Source organism: Microcaecilia unicolor, unplaced genomic scaffold, assembly GCF_901765095.1.
Source record: "Microcaecilia unicolor unplaced genomic scaffold, aMicUni1.1, whole genome shotgun sequence".
NCBI classification, from domain to species: Eukaryota; Metazoa; Chordata; class Amphibia; order Gymnophiona; family Siphonopidae; genus Microcaecilia; species Microcaecilia unicolor.
Window position 1 is genome coordinate 437,556 of NW_021962947.1, and position 15,978 is coordinate 453,533.

Sequence of the window (15,978 nt, forward strand, 5' to 3'; positions counted from 1 at the left end):
CCCCAAATGGGAAACACCTCCAATCCTTCCCTCCTCGTGGCCCCACCCATAGGCCTGCCTGCCCACCCCCTGAAGAGAAGAAGCCCCCTCCTGCATCCACCCATAGCTACCACCCTCTCCGCCTCATTGCTGATGTGGTGCATAGCTGGGGCAGGAACTATCCCCAGTTGGTCAAGACCACGTTGGGTCCTCAGTCAAAAAATGGCTGCCAAGACCTCAGAAGCAGTCTCGCAAGATTGTCGTTGGAGCTCCCAGCAACCATTTTGACTGAGGACCCAGCATGGATAGGAGCAACTGGGATCATTCCTGCCTCTGCTAGGCACTACAGCACCAATGAAACGACAGGCCTGGGGGAGTGGGGTGCTACTCTTCTGGAAGACAAGAGGTGTTCCTTCTGTTCAGGGAGGGGGAAGGAAGAGAGTGGGGACTGCACAGCATAGGTTCGGTTTTACCAAAAAAAGCAATGGCGTTTTCAGTCAAAACCAAAACAAGGCTGAATACCATTTTCAGGCTGGTTTTTGGTCGGCCTCCAACATGCAAACTCCCTTCCTGTGGCATATGTGCAAATCAGGTTTGTGAAACTTACTTGTTACTGTCCCTGTACTGATAGATGTAACAGCCCTGAGGCATCCCGCTTTCCTTGTCCAGGGTAAATGTGAGTTTCAGCTGGGGAGAAAGAGAAAAGATGACACGATTATATTGACAGTTCACATGTCAGAACCTTTCTAAAAGTCCTCCAACAGATAAAAGAAACCAGCCGTGAATAAAGAACCCTAGCCAGAGGAAGGCCACCTTCTAGAGGTTTCTAACCCTGCTGTAGAGCTCAGCTTGCTTCCTAGGCCTTGATGCGGATGGAAACAGACTGTTTGCCCTGTTTGGGGGTCAATGCAGAAAGCTACCAAGGGTGAACACACACTGTTGGCAAGAAGTTTGAGCAAGTAAATGGTCACACAATGAAAAAAAAATATTTTGCCCTGAAGCAAAACCTTGCATTAAGCACCAGCGCACAGCATATTTAAATGAATGATAAAGAGCCTAAGCTATTCCACCCTGATGGAGAGAACTGCTGCAGAAGACTTTAGATTCCTGTATTGTGCTCACCTTAAATGCCACATCTTAAGAGAGGAAGAAGGGTTAAGCTTGCTCTTCTGCACAGTGCATCAGAGAAAAAAAAGCTAACACCCCCTCCCACCTCTGGCCCCCCTAGACCTCTGACCTCCATCCCCAACCCCCCCCCCCCCCCCATTGCCTTTCTAACCCCTCAAGAATAGGAATAAAAGTACTGGTATCTGGTTGAGCCTTCTGAAAACAGCCCTAGTGTCTAGTGTCATCTGTGACCCTCACCCCGTCCCCCCAATGACCTTCCTGATCTCCACTCCCCCCCCCCAAATGGAAGAAAAGCCCTAGTGTTTAGTGGGCCCAATCCCCTTGAAAACAGCCCTGGTGTCTGATGGCACCCATGACCCCCCCCCCCCCCCCAAAGCATAATCCTGGTATCTAGAGAAGGAGCACCTCTAGACACCACGGCTGTTTTTTTGGTGAAGTGATGGGTAGATGAGGACCACTAGAAACCAGGAGTATGCTTTTTTTTTTTTTTTGGGAGGAGGGGAAATCAACAGGTCATCTCAGGGGGGAGATGGGGGATAGTGGAGCTGAGGTCATCATGAGTTTCACTAGATACTAGGGCCTTTTTTTGGGGGGGGGGGGTGTCAGGGAGGTTGGGAATCTACTGGAAACCAAAGCTTTTATTCATTTGGGAGGGGGTGTGGGGGGGTTCAGGGAAGGATCAGGAGATTGATGAATGCGGGGGGCTCAGATGAGTGGGGGGAGGGGGGGTTATCGTGTTAACAAAACGTACACATATAACTCTACCACTCGGCTTTCTGCATCAACCCCTTGATCACTATAAACTTGAATTATCACCTCTCTTTAGATGTGATTTAAATATCAGATAAAACTAAGCAGGAAATAATAGCCCAGCAAGGCAAAGAAAAGGTCGGTGGTTACAAATTGAAAGTAGTGCAACAAACAGTTGACATCCTGCAGCAGAGAGTGTCAAGGATCTGAAAAGAAAAGGTAAGGCAGAAAAGTCTTGTTGTCTCCAGGCTAAATGCACTGAATGCCACACAAAGGTAGAGAAAGCCTCTTCCCAAAAAATGAGGTAGTGGGAGGCCACGAGGTGATCCCACTTCAAGTCAACATCTACAAGATGCTGGAGAGAAGATCATTATTACATCTCACCTAGGGACATCAGTTTCACAGAAATTGTGAATTGAACTGGGGGGGGGGGGGGGGGGGGGGGAGAAATCAGTGAAAAATGGCAAAACCGGGATAATGATACATATTTCTACCCAAGAATCAATATAGTGTGTGGTGTATAAATACATTTAGGGGTCGGTATTCAAAGCAAATTAACTGGCCGCTCCTAGTCAGTTAAATCACCTGGGGCTAACCAGTCATTTTCAGGGCCACTTAACCAGTTAGGGCTGCTGAAAATGACCGGTTAGCGCTTAAAGCAAAACCGATATTTTGGGAGTGCTCCAGGAACGGAGTTAGCAGTTGGCCGATGAAGTGTCGATATTCAGTACTTAACCGGCCAAGGTCACTGCATAAATAAGACCAGATAAAAGTCAGCCCTATCTTTACGCAGTGCCCCATAGCAGGTTAAATGCTGAATATGGCACTTAACCGGCTATGGTGTAGCCGGCTCCAGAAACCCAGACTGTAGAGAAGGGGACCCAGGTCCACATCCCCTCTAACTTGTGGTGGAAAGTGTGGGCCTTCCAAAACCCACCAAAAAAACCTACTGTACCCACATATAGGTGACACCTGCAGTCACAATGGTTACTGAAGTGGAGTACAGTTGGGTACAGTAGTTTTTTGGTGGGTTTTGGAGGGCTCACCATACAATATAAAGGTGTAACGGTGAGATGTGTACCTTGGACCTTTTATGTGTACACTGCAGTGTTCCCTAGGGTGCCCTACTGCTCTGCTGGGATGTCTGTGTGGCCAGTCTACTAAGAATGCTGCCCCCCCCCCCCCCCATACGCCCTGATGGCGTGTTTTTGTGAGTTTTTCTCTTGAACGGTATTTTTTTTTTTTTAATGGTCACAAAAGAAAAACACACTGAACACAAAACATCTAGGAAATGGACATTTTCGAAGCAAAAAGAGAAAGATTTTTCTGGTTCAAAAATTGCTATGTTCAGCAAAATATACAAAATTAGATTTAGATATCATATTGAAAATGCTCCTTCACATCTCATATATATATAAGTTTAGACAATTTACACAACTATACACAATTCAGAAAATAGGTAAAAACAACCCTCTTAAAAAAAATCCTACGCTAATGCTATTCTGCTCTCGTGTACCTGACCCGACTATAAAGTCCCGAGGGATTGTCTCGGTATCTCTTTCAACACTTGCAAACCGTTTAGAACTTTTTGGTACAAGCAGTTTAGAAATCCAAATAACGTAAAGTAAATATAAACTGACATGTAACCTGGTAAAGCTCTTTTTCAATGTTGTGTCTTGATGAATTTAAACTTTATACAAAGATCTTATCAGCATTCCAAAATGGCACCAGGAAAAGAGAACGGTTCATTGCTTGTTACCAAAAATTGAAGGAGAAAGCACCCTTCATGTTTTTGCAACAGACCAAAGCAGATATGAAAAAAGTCCAGTATACTCAGAGATGAGTCCAGAAAACTTTATTGCACAAGTCCCGACATGGCCATGTTTCACCAAATTGGCTGCATTAGGGATAAGTTTTAATCAACAAACCAAGAGTTTGCTTGATTCTCTTCCTGGTATTCAGCAGTTTATCCAAGACAACACCCTAGCCCATTATAAACCATAAAGCTGTATGTCTCTGTTGATCACCCCACCCCTCACCTATCCACACCCATCCTGTTAGAATATCAATGATATGCTTTGATGGTCCCATGCATACCTCCTACCCACCCCCATCCTCCCACCCTGTCAGACTGTCATAGTAATGCTTGAATGTTTTCACTTATATACACTGTCAGCTAGCACATTTGCTTATTTCCGATCTGAGGAAGAAGGGCAACCTTCGAAAGCTAATCAAGAAATGTATTAAGTTATGTCCAATAAAAAAGGTATCATCTTATTTTCTTTTCCATGTTTTATTTTGTTTGATTTCTATTGATAACTCCAAGACAACACAAAACTTGTGGAGCTCAAAACCAAGAAAGAACTGGCAGAGTTTCGCCTTTAGGTTTGAACAGCATGCTTGTATATACACTCAAGGAGGGAATTTCTAGATAAAACAATAGGACAACCCAGAGGCTGTTGTAAATTCTTATGCACCTTCGGCAAGATGTAAAAAATAGGCAGCTGAAGAGTTTTAAAATTCAGATATTTAAATTCATTCCTGGTCAAAAATCCTTGTTCTAAAGAACTTTTAGTCAACATCTGAATAGCATCCAATTGCTCGAAAGTGACTACAACAGCAAAGAATCGTTCCAAAAGTAGAAAGAGGATATATGTTTTAAATAAAGACTGCATGTTTTGACAAGACATCTTCCATTGTCTGTTTCTTCCTTGCTCTTTATCCACCAGCCATCATTGTGAGGATTATTTCCTTCTTGAATCTAGGGTAGCAACTCCACCCTAGATTCAAGTCAGGGAACTCATGCAAACCAACTATGGGAATTCTTCCAACCACTATCAACTGAAGACATAAAATCACTTCTACTAAAATGCTCATGCTCATATTGCTTCTTAGACCACTGCCAGAATTCTTGATCCAAACCACCCCAAAAGAAGTGATTCAATGGTTAACAGACTGCTTCAACAGGCTACTTGATTCCGGTTCTCTTCCCCCAGACATGAGCAAAATCGTTCTCAAACCTCTAGTAAAGGGTTCAGGGTTAGATACGGCCTCTGCGGCAAATTACCGCCCAGTGGCAAGCATACCACTCTACAAAAATGCTTGAATCATATGTCAGTAAACAATTTTCCAAATACCTGGACACATTCTCAACACCACACCAGTCCCAATTCAGATTTGCATACCACACTGAAACCCTGCTCCTAGTACTAACAACATATGTCAAACAACAGCTACGCAAAGGAGATCAGGTTCTACTACTTCAGTTTGACATCTCAGTGGCGTTCGACACAGTAGATCAAGTAATGCTACTGGAACGTCTGAATCAAACTAGAATAACCGGACTAGTCCTCAAATGGTTAATCAAATTCCTCTCAAACTGAAGCTACTCAGTGAAACAAAATAAAAACCTTTCCAAATTCTGGATTCCAAAATGTGGAGTTCCTCAAGTTTCCCCGCTCTCCGCCCTCCTGTTTAACTTCTTATGTTCTCCCTCAGGTCTACAAACCTGGAGTCAGGAGAATTACTACTATCCTACTATCATGCTCCTACTACTGCTGACATCCCCACACCCAGATCCAACCTGTTCAGCAACATTCGGGATGCAGACCATTCAAACCTGGGCTCTGGCAAACAAACTGAAATTGAACACCCAAAAGACGAAGATTCTCTGATTCCGGAATCAAGGAACTGAGGTCCCAACTTCAATAACACTACCCAGCAACATCACTTTCCCAGTTGAATCAGAAGCCAGAGTCCTTGAAGTCATCCTTGACTCCTCATTATCACTCTTATCCCGTATCAACCAACTATGGAAGAAAACAATGTTTAAAATGAGGCAACCTCGTCTAATAAGATCACTCTTTGATCAAAAAGCCTTAGTAATATTGGTACAAATGCTTATCCTACCAAACCTGGACTACTGCAATGCCCTATTTCTTGGCATCAAGAGCAAACATCTAAAAAAAACTACAGATCATACAGAACACAGAAGATCAATATTCAAACTGAATAGATACAACAGTGTCTCACCTTATTTAACAAATACTATACTGGTTACCAATAGCAGAAAGAACGAAATTTAAAGTGCCTTATCTTTCAAAATCTTCAAGGTGCAACCTCTGCACTCCTGATTAACATCTCATCTATCTGCATTGATCACTCCAACTAAAAGAACAATTGATCCTAGCCCCACCCTTTCACAAGGAAGTCCGATTCCAGAGGATCTTTAATTCACTCTTTTCGGTGACAGGAATCCCACTATGGAACTCATTCCCGTTGACTATCAGAGCACAGAAAACCTACCCCAGCTTCCATAAGAAGCTAAAAGCCTTCTTCTTCCCAAAGACTGCAAAATAATACCCACCATGCATTGATCGCCAAGTACTGTAGAAATATCTAACTTAACATAGCTGTACAACACTATAAGAATGTATTCACCAAATGTCTTAATTATAAATCTGTAACTGCTGCCCTACTAATGCTGTAAACCGAACTGAACCCTAAACAGGGGATATTAGCGGTATAAAAGACCTAAATTGCACTGAATTGAATTTGTCCACCTACACTTCTGTTTAAACAATACCTGGATGTCTGATTTACCTTCACTTTTATTGATTTTTATTTTTTAATGTAATTCCTATGAACTGCTTGGTTTTCTTTGATTATAAACCACATTGAACCACTTGCTTGGCCCCTGCAATGTATGTTTTGTATTGTACTGTACTTCCCACAGCAATGACAAAGTGAAAACATACTTAATTCATAAAATACGTTAACCCCTCTCCTCATCATAACTTAGCAGCAATTGGTTACCACAGTGGAGAGGCTCCTAACAGAACTGGGATGGAAAATGAACTAAGGTATTACCCATAAAAATGGTCCCTCCAGAGTATGACTGAAGCAGGTGGGAATGGAACTTATCTCATATTTTATTGCATCCTGGAGTAACGAAGTGATTTGGACAGGAGGATTAGCCTTTTGATTTGAGCCAGGATTCAGATCTTAGAGATGCTTCTTCCACTGTTTCAAGCACAAACATAGATTGTAAACACTCTGAGTGCAACTCACTTTGAGCCTGGGTTTGGAAAGCTGAGTAATTAAAGCCAAATCCAAAATTTGATTTCCACTGCTGTCAATCAAGTGCCTTTCATGAGCACTGAATTCACCATATGTAAAAACTTGTTGTAATTTAAGCTGAAGGTGAGCAGCAAAAGCATTTTGCCATGTTTATCAGCGCCGATGAAGAGATTTGGTCATGTGGACAATATAACAAAATGCGCCATAAATGTATAGAAAGCTTCAGTAATTCCATCCAAACTGTATTTTATATCATTAGTTGTAACACTGTCCACCTTACCTTTTGTGCAATTATGCTGAAAAAAACCACAAAACCTTCAGATATTCCATATGTAGGAGTCTAACTGGGAGATCTTCCATCCCCTCCTCCCTCTCTTCACTCACAATCATGTCTCACACAACAGACAGGCAACATCTTGATTCTCTGTATTCTCATCACTGGAAACTACTTTTTATAATAAATTTCCCTCTCGGGTTCTTTCACTTATGGCCTGGGCCCCAATTATTAGCTCAGCTAATTAAGATGCTGCAGCCTGACAAATCTGACATGAGACGACAGACTCCTTCCCCAATCTTCTCAGAAGCGAATTACCACATTTAGAAGTAAAATGTTTACTGTAAGAGTTCATATTTATTTTTAAAGTTACATGTTGAGTCACATTCCAAGCTTAATTGTATATTTAGTTCAGTTTAACTGCTGGTTCAATCAAACATATCTTTTCTGGCAAACAATTGCACATCCCACCAAATCTTTGTATTAACTGAAAAGGTATGACACAAATGTTTTGCAAGCTGCAAAATGCCTAGTCATCCCTTCGAACAGAAATAGGAGGGAGGGTTTCAGTCTTCTGGTGACTTCAGAGGCTGCATGACAATGTCACAATGCACAACATCACTCCATCGTTCAAGCAAGAGAGAAAAAAATAAAGCAGCAGCCACAGAAAGTGGAGCCCACAAGGTCACCTTTAATGTGATTAGCTATGGCAGTAAGTGTCATTGTGTAGAAGGCCAAATGGCTCCTCCATGGCCTCCGTCTCCCCCTCTCTTTCTTCGGTAATCCTTTGAGGTAGTGAGAATCCATCACAAATAACTGCTTTATGTTGGACGTGAAGTGCTCGAGCCTATTCAGAGGCAGACAAACATGAGCATTCAGAGCGCAGTACAATTTACTGAAAGTGACATTGTTTGTGCTTTCCATGGCATCAGCAGGGGTAGCCTCCAGAGAGCTCCACTGGATGGTTGGCTCAACCCACGTGCTCCCCTTGCTCCGCTTAAATTTCCTAGCTCCTTCTGACCCATATTCACCAGTTGAATTCCTCTGCCTTTGAAGTTTTGGAAGAAAGCCTACCTCATCCATCACTGACATCAGGCTTTTGAACAACTCAAAAAGCCTGGGAGTCAATTTTGTTCTACACGACTGAAAACATTTTGCCACAAGGGCTGTGTCTAGCAAGGAGATACTGCCATGTGAAGGGTGTGTGAGAGAGAGAGGCAAATGAGAAAATTATTGCTCTACATTACAAGATAGTGCTGGAATCCAGCACTACTAAATTGTTTACACATAACCAGATATGGAAAGATTACATAAACTTATGGTCTTCAGGGAAAAACAGATGCGAAAGTGAATTTGAGCTTGGGATCATAAGAATATGCCATGATTCACGTAGCCACCTATACGTCCAATTCTAGAGGTCAATCAGAAACATAAGTACCTCGTAAAATAACCTTTGGCTGAATTTTGTGCTGGACAGCTCCCGAGCACTTAAAGGCTTTTCCACAGAAAAACCCAGTCTAGAGTTTCACAACATCTTTATTAAAATTGTTTCTATACCACTTTACAAACAATAAAGCCTGTTCAAAGCAGTTTACATCAAATGATTAGCGTCATTTTGAGATGAAGGTTAAAGCTCTTCAGCTGTAGTACCAAAGGCACAGTAAATACAACCCCCCCCCCCCCCACCAACAATTCTATGAACTTGTACACACAAGTTACAGAATACTGTCAGTTGAACAAGTGCTTAATTGTTAAATTAGCTATAATTGGCACTAATTTGCTATTATGCATGTAATTGCCCTTAGTCGATATTCTATAAATTGAGCACGTAGGCTCCAGGTTAGGGGCGTGCCTAGCACTCACGTATGCACGGTATAGAATACTACAGCTCACAAAATCCACAGCTTGTATCTGCAAGGGTGCATGGACGTAGGAGAGCATAGGCAGGTCAGGGGTGTGCCTAGCACACAGAATACTACAGTTACATCCTGACAGCAGTTAAGTATCAGCATTTACACCAGCCATTCAGATGCTTGAGCCTAAAGTTAGGGAGTCACCGTAGACTTACACTAGGCAATTAAGCAACTAATTACAGATAGAGAATTTGCACTTAGCACGTGTGATTTTGGAATGACAGCTACCTGTGCTGAATGGTCTCCCTGGCGTAGTGGCACTACATGCTGCAAAGAGAAAAGTCTCTCTAAGACCTCCTGCTAAGTGCTGTATATAGAAGATTAACATTCTGGAACAGATCACCAAAGGCAGCAGGATCATCGTAGGTTCCAAGCAGTGCTTCACTGTCTTAGGAAGCAAAATATTTACCAATCAGTCTTCCAAATCATCAAAGCTTAAATAAGGAAAGCAGACAGCCAGGGTAAAAGAAGAAAATCAGGCAGAGGCGAGGAACATTCTAGAGCTCTCTAGAAAAGGAAGTTACTCGATGGATATTCTTGTCCTTAACTGTGAATTCGGGGGGGGGGGGGGGGGGGGGGAGGAACAGACTGGTCATTCTGGCAGTGATATTTACACTATGACGTTTTCAGGCTACCAAACTGTTGGGATGTCATATTTTCAATAGAACTAATACTTCCACCATGAATAAGCCAAAAGAAACACATCTGAACTCACTGCTCATGTGGCTCCCATTAGGTTTCGGAGAACGTATAAAACTGATAAATGAGCATTTCCTATAAAATGTAAAAAAAAACTTTGATTGCCCTTCAAAACTGCCACATTCATTTATAAACAAAACTCCGGGGCGCTGAAATTGTTCACATATATTCAACAGAACTGAATATCTATATGACCGATGAGCTATATATAAGTACTTAAGTACATAAGTGTTGCCATACTGGGAAAGACCAAAGGTCCATCGAGCCCAGCATCCTGTTTCCAACAGTGGCCAATTCAGGTCACAAGTACCTGGCAAAATCTCAGATCAGTAAAACAGATTTTAAGCTGCTTATCCTAGAAATAAGCAGTGGATTTTCTCAAGTCCATCTTAATAATGGCTTATGGACTTTTAAACCCTATAAAGCTAAATGCTTTTACCACATTCTCTGGAAGTGAAATCCAAGTTTAATTACATGTTGAGTGAAGAAATATTTGTCTGCAATTTGTTTTAAATTTCCTACTTAATAACTTCACTGTGTGCTCCCTAGACCTTGTATTTTTGGAAAACGCAGATGAGAGATTCACGTCTATCAGCTCCACCCAACTCACTATTTCAAAGACCTCTATATCTCCCCTTAACCGTCATCTCCAAGCTGAAGAGGTCTAGCCTCTTTCCTGATAGGAAAGTCATCCCATCCCTTCATTTTTGACACCCTTCTCTACCTTTTTTGAGATGCGGTGAGCGGTGACCAAAACTGCACAAAATATTCAAGTTGTGGTGGCACCATGGACGATAGGTTGACGTAGTGTATCTAGATTTTCAGAAATCTTTTGACAAAGTCCCTCTTGAGAGACTCCTGTGAAAATTAAAAACCCATGGGATAGGAGGCAATGTTCTTTTGTTGACTAGGAACTAGTTGATGGACAGAAAACAGAAGGCAGTGGAGAAGGGTGAACAGTGGAGTGCCGCAGGGATCTGTACTGGGACCAGTGCTATTTAACATATTTAAAAATGATCTGGAAATCTGAACGACAAGTGAAGTGATTACATTTTCAGATGACACAATACTATTCAAAGTTGACTGTGAAAAGCTGTTTTGGTTCTAAATGATATCCTGACACGTGAGCAGCAAGAAGAGTTTGATGACTCATTGTTTGACTAAAGTAATAAACAAATAGCTGAGAACCGGAAAATAATGAATTCAATATCATACTTACACTGCTATTGCCTGTCACAATGGATGTGATTACAGCAGGAGTTCAGGATGGTTTCTTTCAATACTATGCAGATAACCAAAAGGAACCAAGAGCAAAGTTTAGAAGGGTGTAAGCCAAAGAGAAGGGCGGGCACATGTGCAGTGGAATACAACTGGGAATTAACTGTATTGCTCCTATCACTCAAAAGGAAAGCCTCTATATATCATCTTGTTTTTAGTGTGTTAAGAACAATTCTCACACCAAATTGGTTCTATTGAAAGTCCTATAAATAATAAAAATCCTGTATATGTCCAGTGTCTGGTGCTTCCTCAAGTAGGCATCTTATATAATAAAACTCACCCTCAATGTTCTGAAGACACTGACATCACTTCCGTCACTTCCTTCAGGGTTCGAAGGGTTCATGGTGGTGAAGCCACCGAAATCGCCAAGTCTCGGGGCCCCGCCCTCGCGTCAAACGTGATGATGTCGAGGGCGGAGCAATGGTGTCACACACCGAGGGCGGAGCAATGGCGTACAGTGCATTCAGGAGGTGCGGAGCAATGGCGTCAGAACGACGAGGGGGGGAGGAAAACCTGGCTCCAGAAACGGGCCTCTTTTACTAGTTATTTATAAAGGATTCTTTATCATTCTTTTATTTAAGCTCTTACTTTTCATTCTATATTTAGATCATGGTGAGTTACATTCAGGTACTTTTTGTACTCACATTCTAAGTTTTGTACTTAAGGTGATGGAGGGATGAGTGACTTAGAAGAACACAACGAAAGGATCAGGGAAAAGATTATCTCGTTAAACTCAAAGAAGCGACGAGGGAAATACGGCTAGCGAAAGCGCGGGCAGAAGAAAAATTGGCTAATGATATTGAGAGAGGAGATAAGGCCTTTGTCAGATCTATTGGGGAAAGGAGAAAAGAAAGGAATGGATCTGCAAGACTGAAAGGTACTGAGAATGGCTACGTGGAGAGTGATGAGGATAAAGCGAACGTGCTAAACAATTATTTCTCTTCGGTGTAAATATGCCTTGTGTGTTTCATCACAGAGAGACAGCAAATACAATTTTAGAATAAATAAATATATAAATAGAAAAAGGCCCAGATTTTTTGCAAAGCACCTGGTCACTAAGATTGTGATCTGTATTAGCAATATATGTACACACACACATATAGATATATATATAGATAGATAGATAGATAGAGAGATAGATAGATACATATATAGAGATATATATACACACACACACACACACACATATAGATATATAAAATAGCTTTTCTAATGAGATTAATATGTTAATAAAATGGAGAAGTGTACTTTTTATGGTTTGTGCAAAGAAACCTATTAGAATAAGACAATCTGTTTTAGTGTTCTTACTATGAGGCTGAGCCAAAATACAGAATTAACATCTGGTAAGTTTTGCCATAAAACAGTAAGACAGTGCATTTAGGAAAACTGCAAGTTTTGTCTATAAATGAGCCTTAGATGCTTTCCACTATTCTAATTAACAGAAATCCCTACTGTCTCATACTTCCAGTAAAGCCATGTGGTCAGCAACTGGGGACATATTTTCAAAACCCACTGAATGGAAACACAGCGGGAAAGACAGAAAGAAACACTGAACCATAGTAACATGGTAGATGGCGGCAGATAAAGAAAGACCTGTACCGTCCATCATAAACTCATTACATATGGTATGAAGTGATACATCATATGTATACTTGCTCTTGATTTCTCCTTGCTATTTTTAGGGCATAGATCATAGAAATCTGCCTGGTACTGGCCTTGTTCTAAAATTTCTGAAGTTATTGTCAAAGCACCCGAAAAGCTCCACTCTGGCCCACCCAAATCTACCCAGCCTCCATTTGGACACAGACCGTAGAAGTCAGCCCAGCATCGGTGGGGTATACATGGTAACAAATAATAATAATAAAATAATTATTATTCCTGTTACAATCTGGAGTCTTCCTGAGCAAAAGAACATTGGCAGATTTGGGGGGGGCTCCCCTTCTAATTCAGAGGCACAAAGGCACTGTTTGACCTGTTGAGTTTCTGTTAATGGCATGTCACTTTTTAAGACATTTTCAGGACACTGCAGTGTGGCAAAACAAAAGGATTATAAAAGCATCACACTCCTTAATATCTGGCCCTACTTAAAAATCAAAATATTTTGCTAAAAAGATAAAATGAGAAGAACATCTTTGAAAATAGAATGATTTTCCCACATTTCTGGCGCAAATGGAAGCGGTGCAAAGAAAAGCTATGAGAATGGTATGGGATTTGCGTTCCAAGATGTATGAGCAGAGACTTGCTGACCTGAACATGTATACCCTGGAGGAAAGGAGGAACAGGGGTGATATGATACAGATGTTCAAATACTTGAAAGGTATTAATCCGCAAAAAAATCTTTTCTGGAGATGGGAAGACGGTAGAACTAGAGGATGTGAAATGAGATTGAAGGGGAGCAGACTCAAGAAAAATGTCAGGAAGTATTTTTTCACGGAGAGAGTGGCGGATACTTGGAATGCCCTCCCGCGGGACGTGGTGGAGATGAAAACGGTAACGGAATTCAAACATGCGTGAGATATGCATAAAGGAATCCTGTGCAGTAGGAATGGATCCTCAGAAGCTTAGCCGAAATTGGGTGGCGGAGCAGGTGAGGGAAGAGAGGTTGGTGGTTGGGAGGCGAGGATAGTGGAGGGCAGACTTATCTGGTGGTTGGGAGGCGGGAAATACTGCTGGGCAGACTTGTACGGTCTGTGCCCTGAAAAAGGCAGGTACAAATCAAGGTAAGGTATACACATATGAGTTTATCTTGTTGGGCAGACTGGATGGACCATGCAGGTCTTTTTCTGCCATCATCTACTATGTTACTATGTAAATTGATGAAGAAATCACTATACTCTATTTGATCTAGTGCATTAGTCTCTTTCCTGATTTTACTGTAGCAGGTTTCAAGTCATACAATTTGTTCCTTGTCTAGGTGTATTTTCAGTGGATATAAGAAGGAGACAGGCCTCCTTCACTGAAAAGAAGGTTCTGGAATGAGGAGTCATTGGGTAAGAGTAGAACAGGAGTAATCGGGGAAAATTATTTCTGTACAGAAAGGGTGGTGGTGAAGAAGAGAGAATGAATGTATAGCTAGGAAGCTGCTGTGGTTGTCACGGTCACTGTTTCTGTTAATTAAGGACTGTTCAGATATATTCATGTCACTGCGTATGACAGACTTTAGGCCTGGTTCACTAAAGCTTCCATCCCACAGACAGACTGGGAGACAGCAAACAGTAGCCATAAGCTTTTAATAACTTTCTGCGATCAGCAGTAGCCACAAAATTGCTTCTTTAAGCACATTAGACCTTTTTAAAATTAAGAGCTGCAGAATGGATAAATTAAGGAATGGCCAGGGATGTTCTGAGGTTGGGGACAATCTGTATAGAAGTGATATTCAGACTCGTAGCTGGATAAACCTATCTGTTGCAGCAATTTTAAGTTCAGTAACTGGGTAGAGCCTGCCAAATATTGGGCCTAAGGGTAAGGAAAGAAGTGATGTGCTTATCTTCATTCAGGAAGTAGCTGTATTAGGATTTCTACGAGAAAGCTGCCTTCTGATGTTTGTTATGATAGGGTGATGGACTTCAGAAATCATGTGATTCCCATTGTCAGCAGTCGAGGACTTTGCCTCACCTTCTACTCGCAGGGTACAGTAACGGCAAACAGTTGCAATTAGACCTTTATCAACTGCATTTTTCTTCCATTCTAAAGGTCTTTTGATAATGTGTTTCTATAAAAATAGAAAGCTATCACTGGATTTGAGATTGACTGCTCTAAATTCCTATGACATGGTGATCAGGATAAGCTCCTGGAGTGGAGGAGTAGCCTAGTGGTTAGTGCAGCGGACTCTGATCCTGGGGAACTGTATCGGGCAATCAAGCCATTGTGACATCACTGATGAGGTTGGCTCTTATTGGTGGAATGAGTGGAGGAGTAGCCTAGTGGTTAGTGCAGTGGATTTGATCCTGGGGAACTGTATCGGGCAATCAAGCCATTGTGACATCACTGATGAGGTTGGCTCTTATTGGTGGAATGAGTGGAGGAGTAGCCTAGTGGTTAGTGCAGTGGATTTGATCCTGGGGAACTGTATCGGGCAATCAAGCCATTGTGACATCACTGATGAGGTTGGCTCTTATTGGTGGAATGAGTGGAGGAGTAGCCTAGTGGTTAGTGCAGTGGATTTGATCCTGGGGAACTGTATCGGGCAATCAAGCCATTGTGACATCACTGATGAGGTTGGCTCTTATTGGTGGAATGAGTGGAGGAGTAGCCTAGTGGTTAGTGCAGTGAACTTTGATCCTGGGGAACTGAGTTAGATTCCCACTGCAGCTCCTTGTGACTCTGGGCAAGTCACTTAACCCTCCATTGCCCCAGGTACAAAATAAGGACCTGTATATAATATGTAAACCGCTTTGAATGTAGTTGCAAAAACCTCAGAAAGGCAGTATATCAAGTCCCATTTCCCTTTCCCCCTTTCCCTTATGACATCACAATATCAGAAGTGAGCCAAGTATCAGGCAATCAAGCCATTGTGACATCACTGATGAGGTTGGCTCTTATTGGTGGAATGAGTGGAGGAGTAGCCTAGTGGTTAGTGCAGCGGACTCTGATCCTGGGGAACTGTATCGGGCAATCAAGCCATTGTGACATCACTGATGAGGTTGGCTCTTATTGGTGGAATGAGTGGAGGAGTAGCCTAGTGGTTAGTGCAGCGGACTCTGATCCTGGGGAACTCGGTTCGATTCCCACTGCAGCTCCTTGTGACTCTGGGCGTCACTTAACCCTCCATTGCCCCAGGAATGAATAAGTACCTGTATATACTATGTAAACCGCTTTGAATGTAGTTTCAAAAACCACAGAAAGGCAGTGTATCAAGCCCCCCCATTCCCTTTCCCC

General features: G+C 42.1%; 1 protein-coding gene across 1 annotated transcript in view; it reads right to left on the reverse strand.

The window, feature by feature from the left end:
• The window catches only part of LOC115458688 (DIS3-like exonuclease 2), a gene marked incomplete at its 5' end in the record, with an annotated part of 95,153 nt that overhangs the window by 62,404 nt on the left and 16,771 nt on the right, over positions 1-15,978 (reverse strand). Inside the window, one exon of the mRNA XM_030188516.1 lies at positions 587-666. Within this exon, the coding sequence (XP_030044376.1) occupies positions 587-666 (80 nt within the window). The remainder of the gene's footprint in view (positions 1-586; positions 667-15,978) is intronic.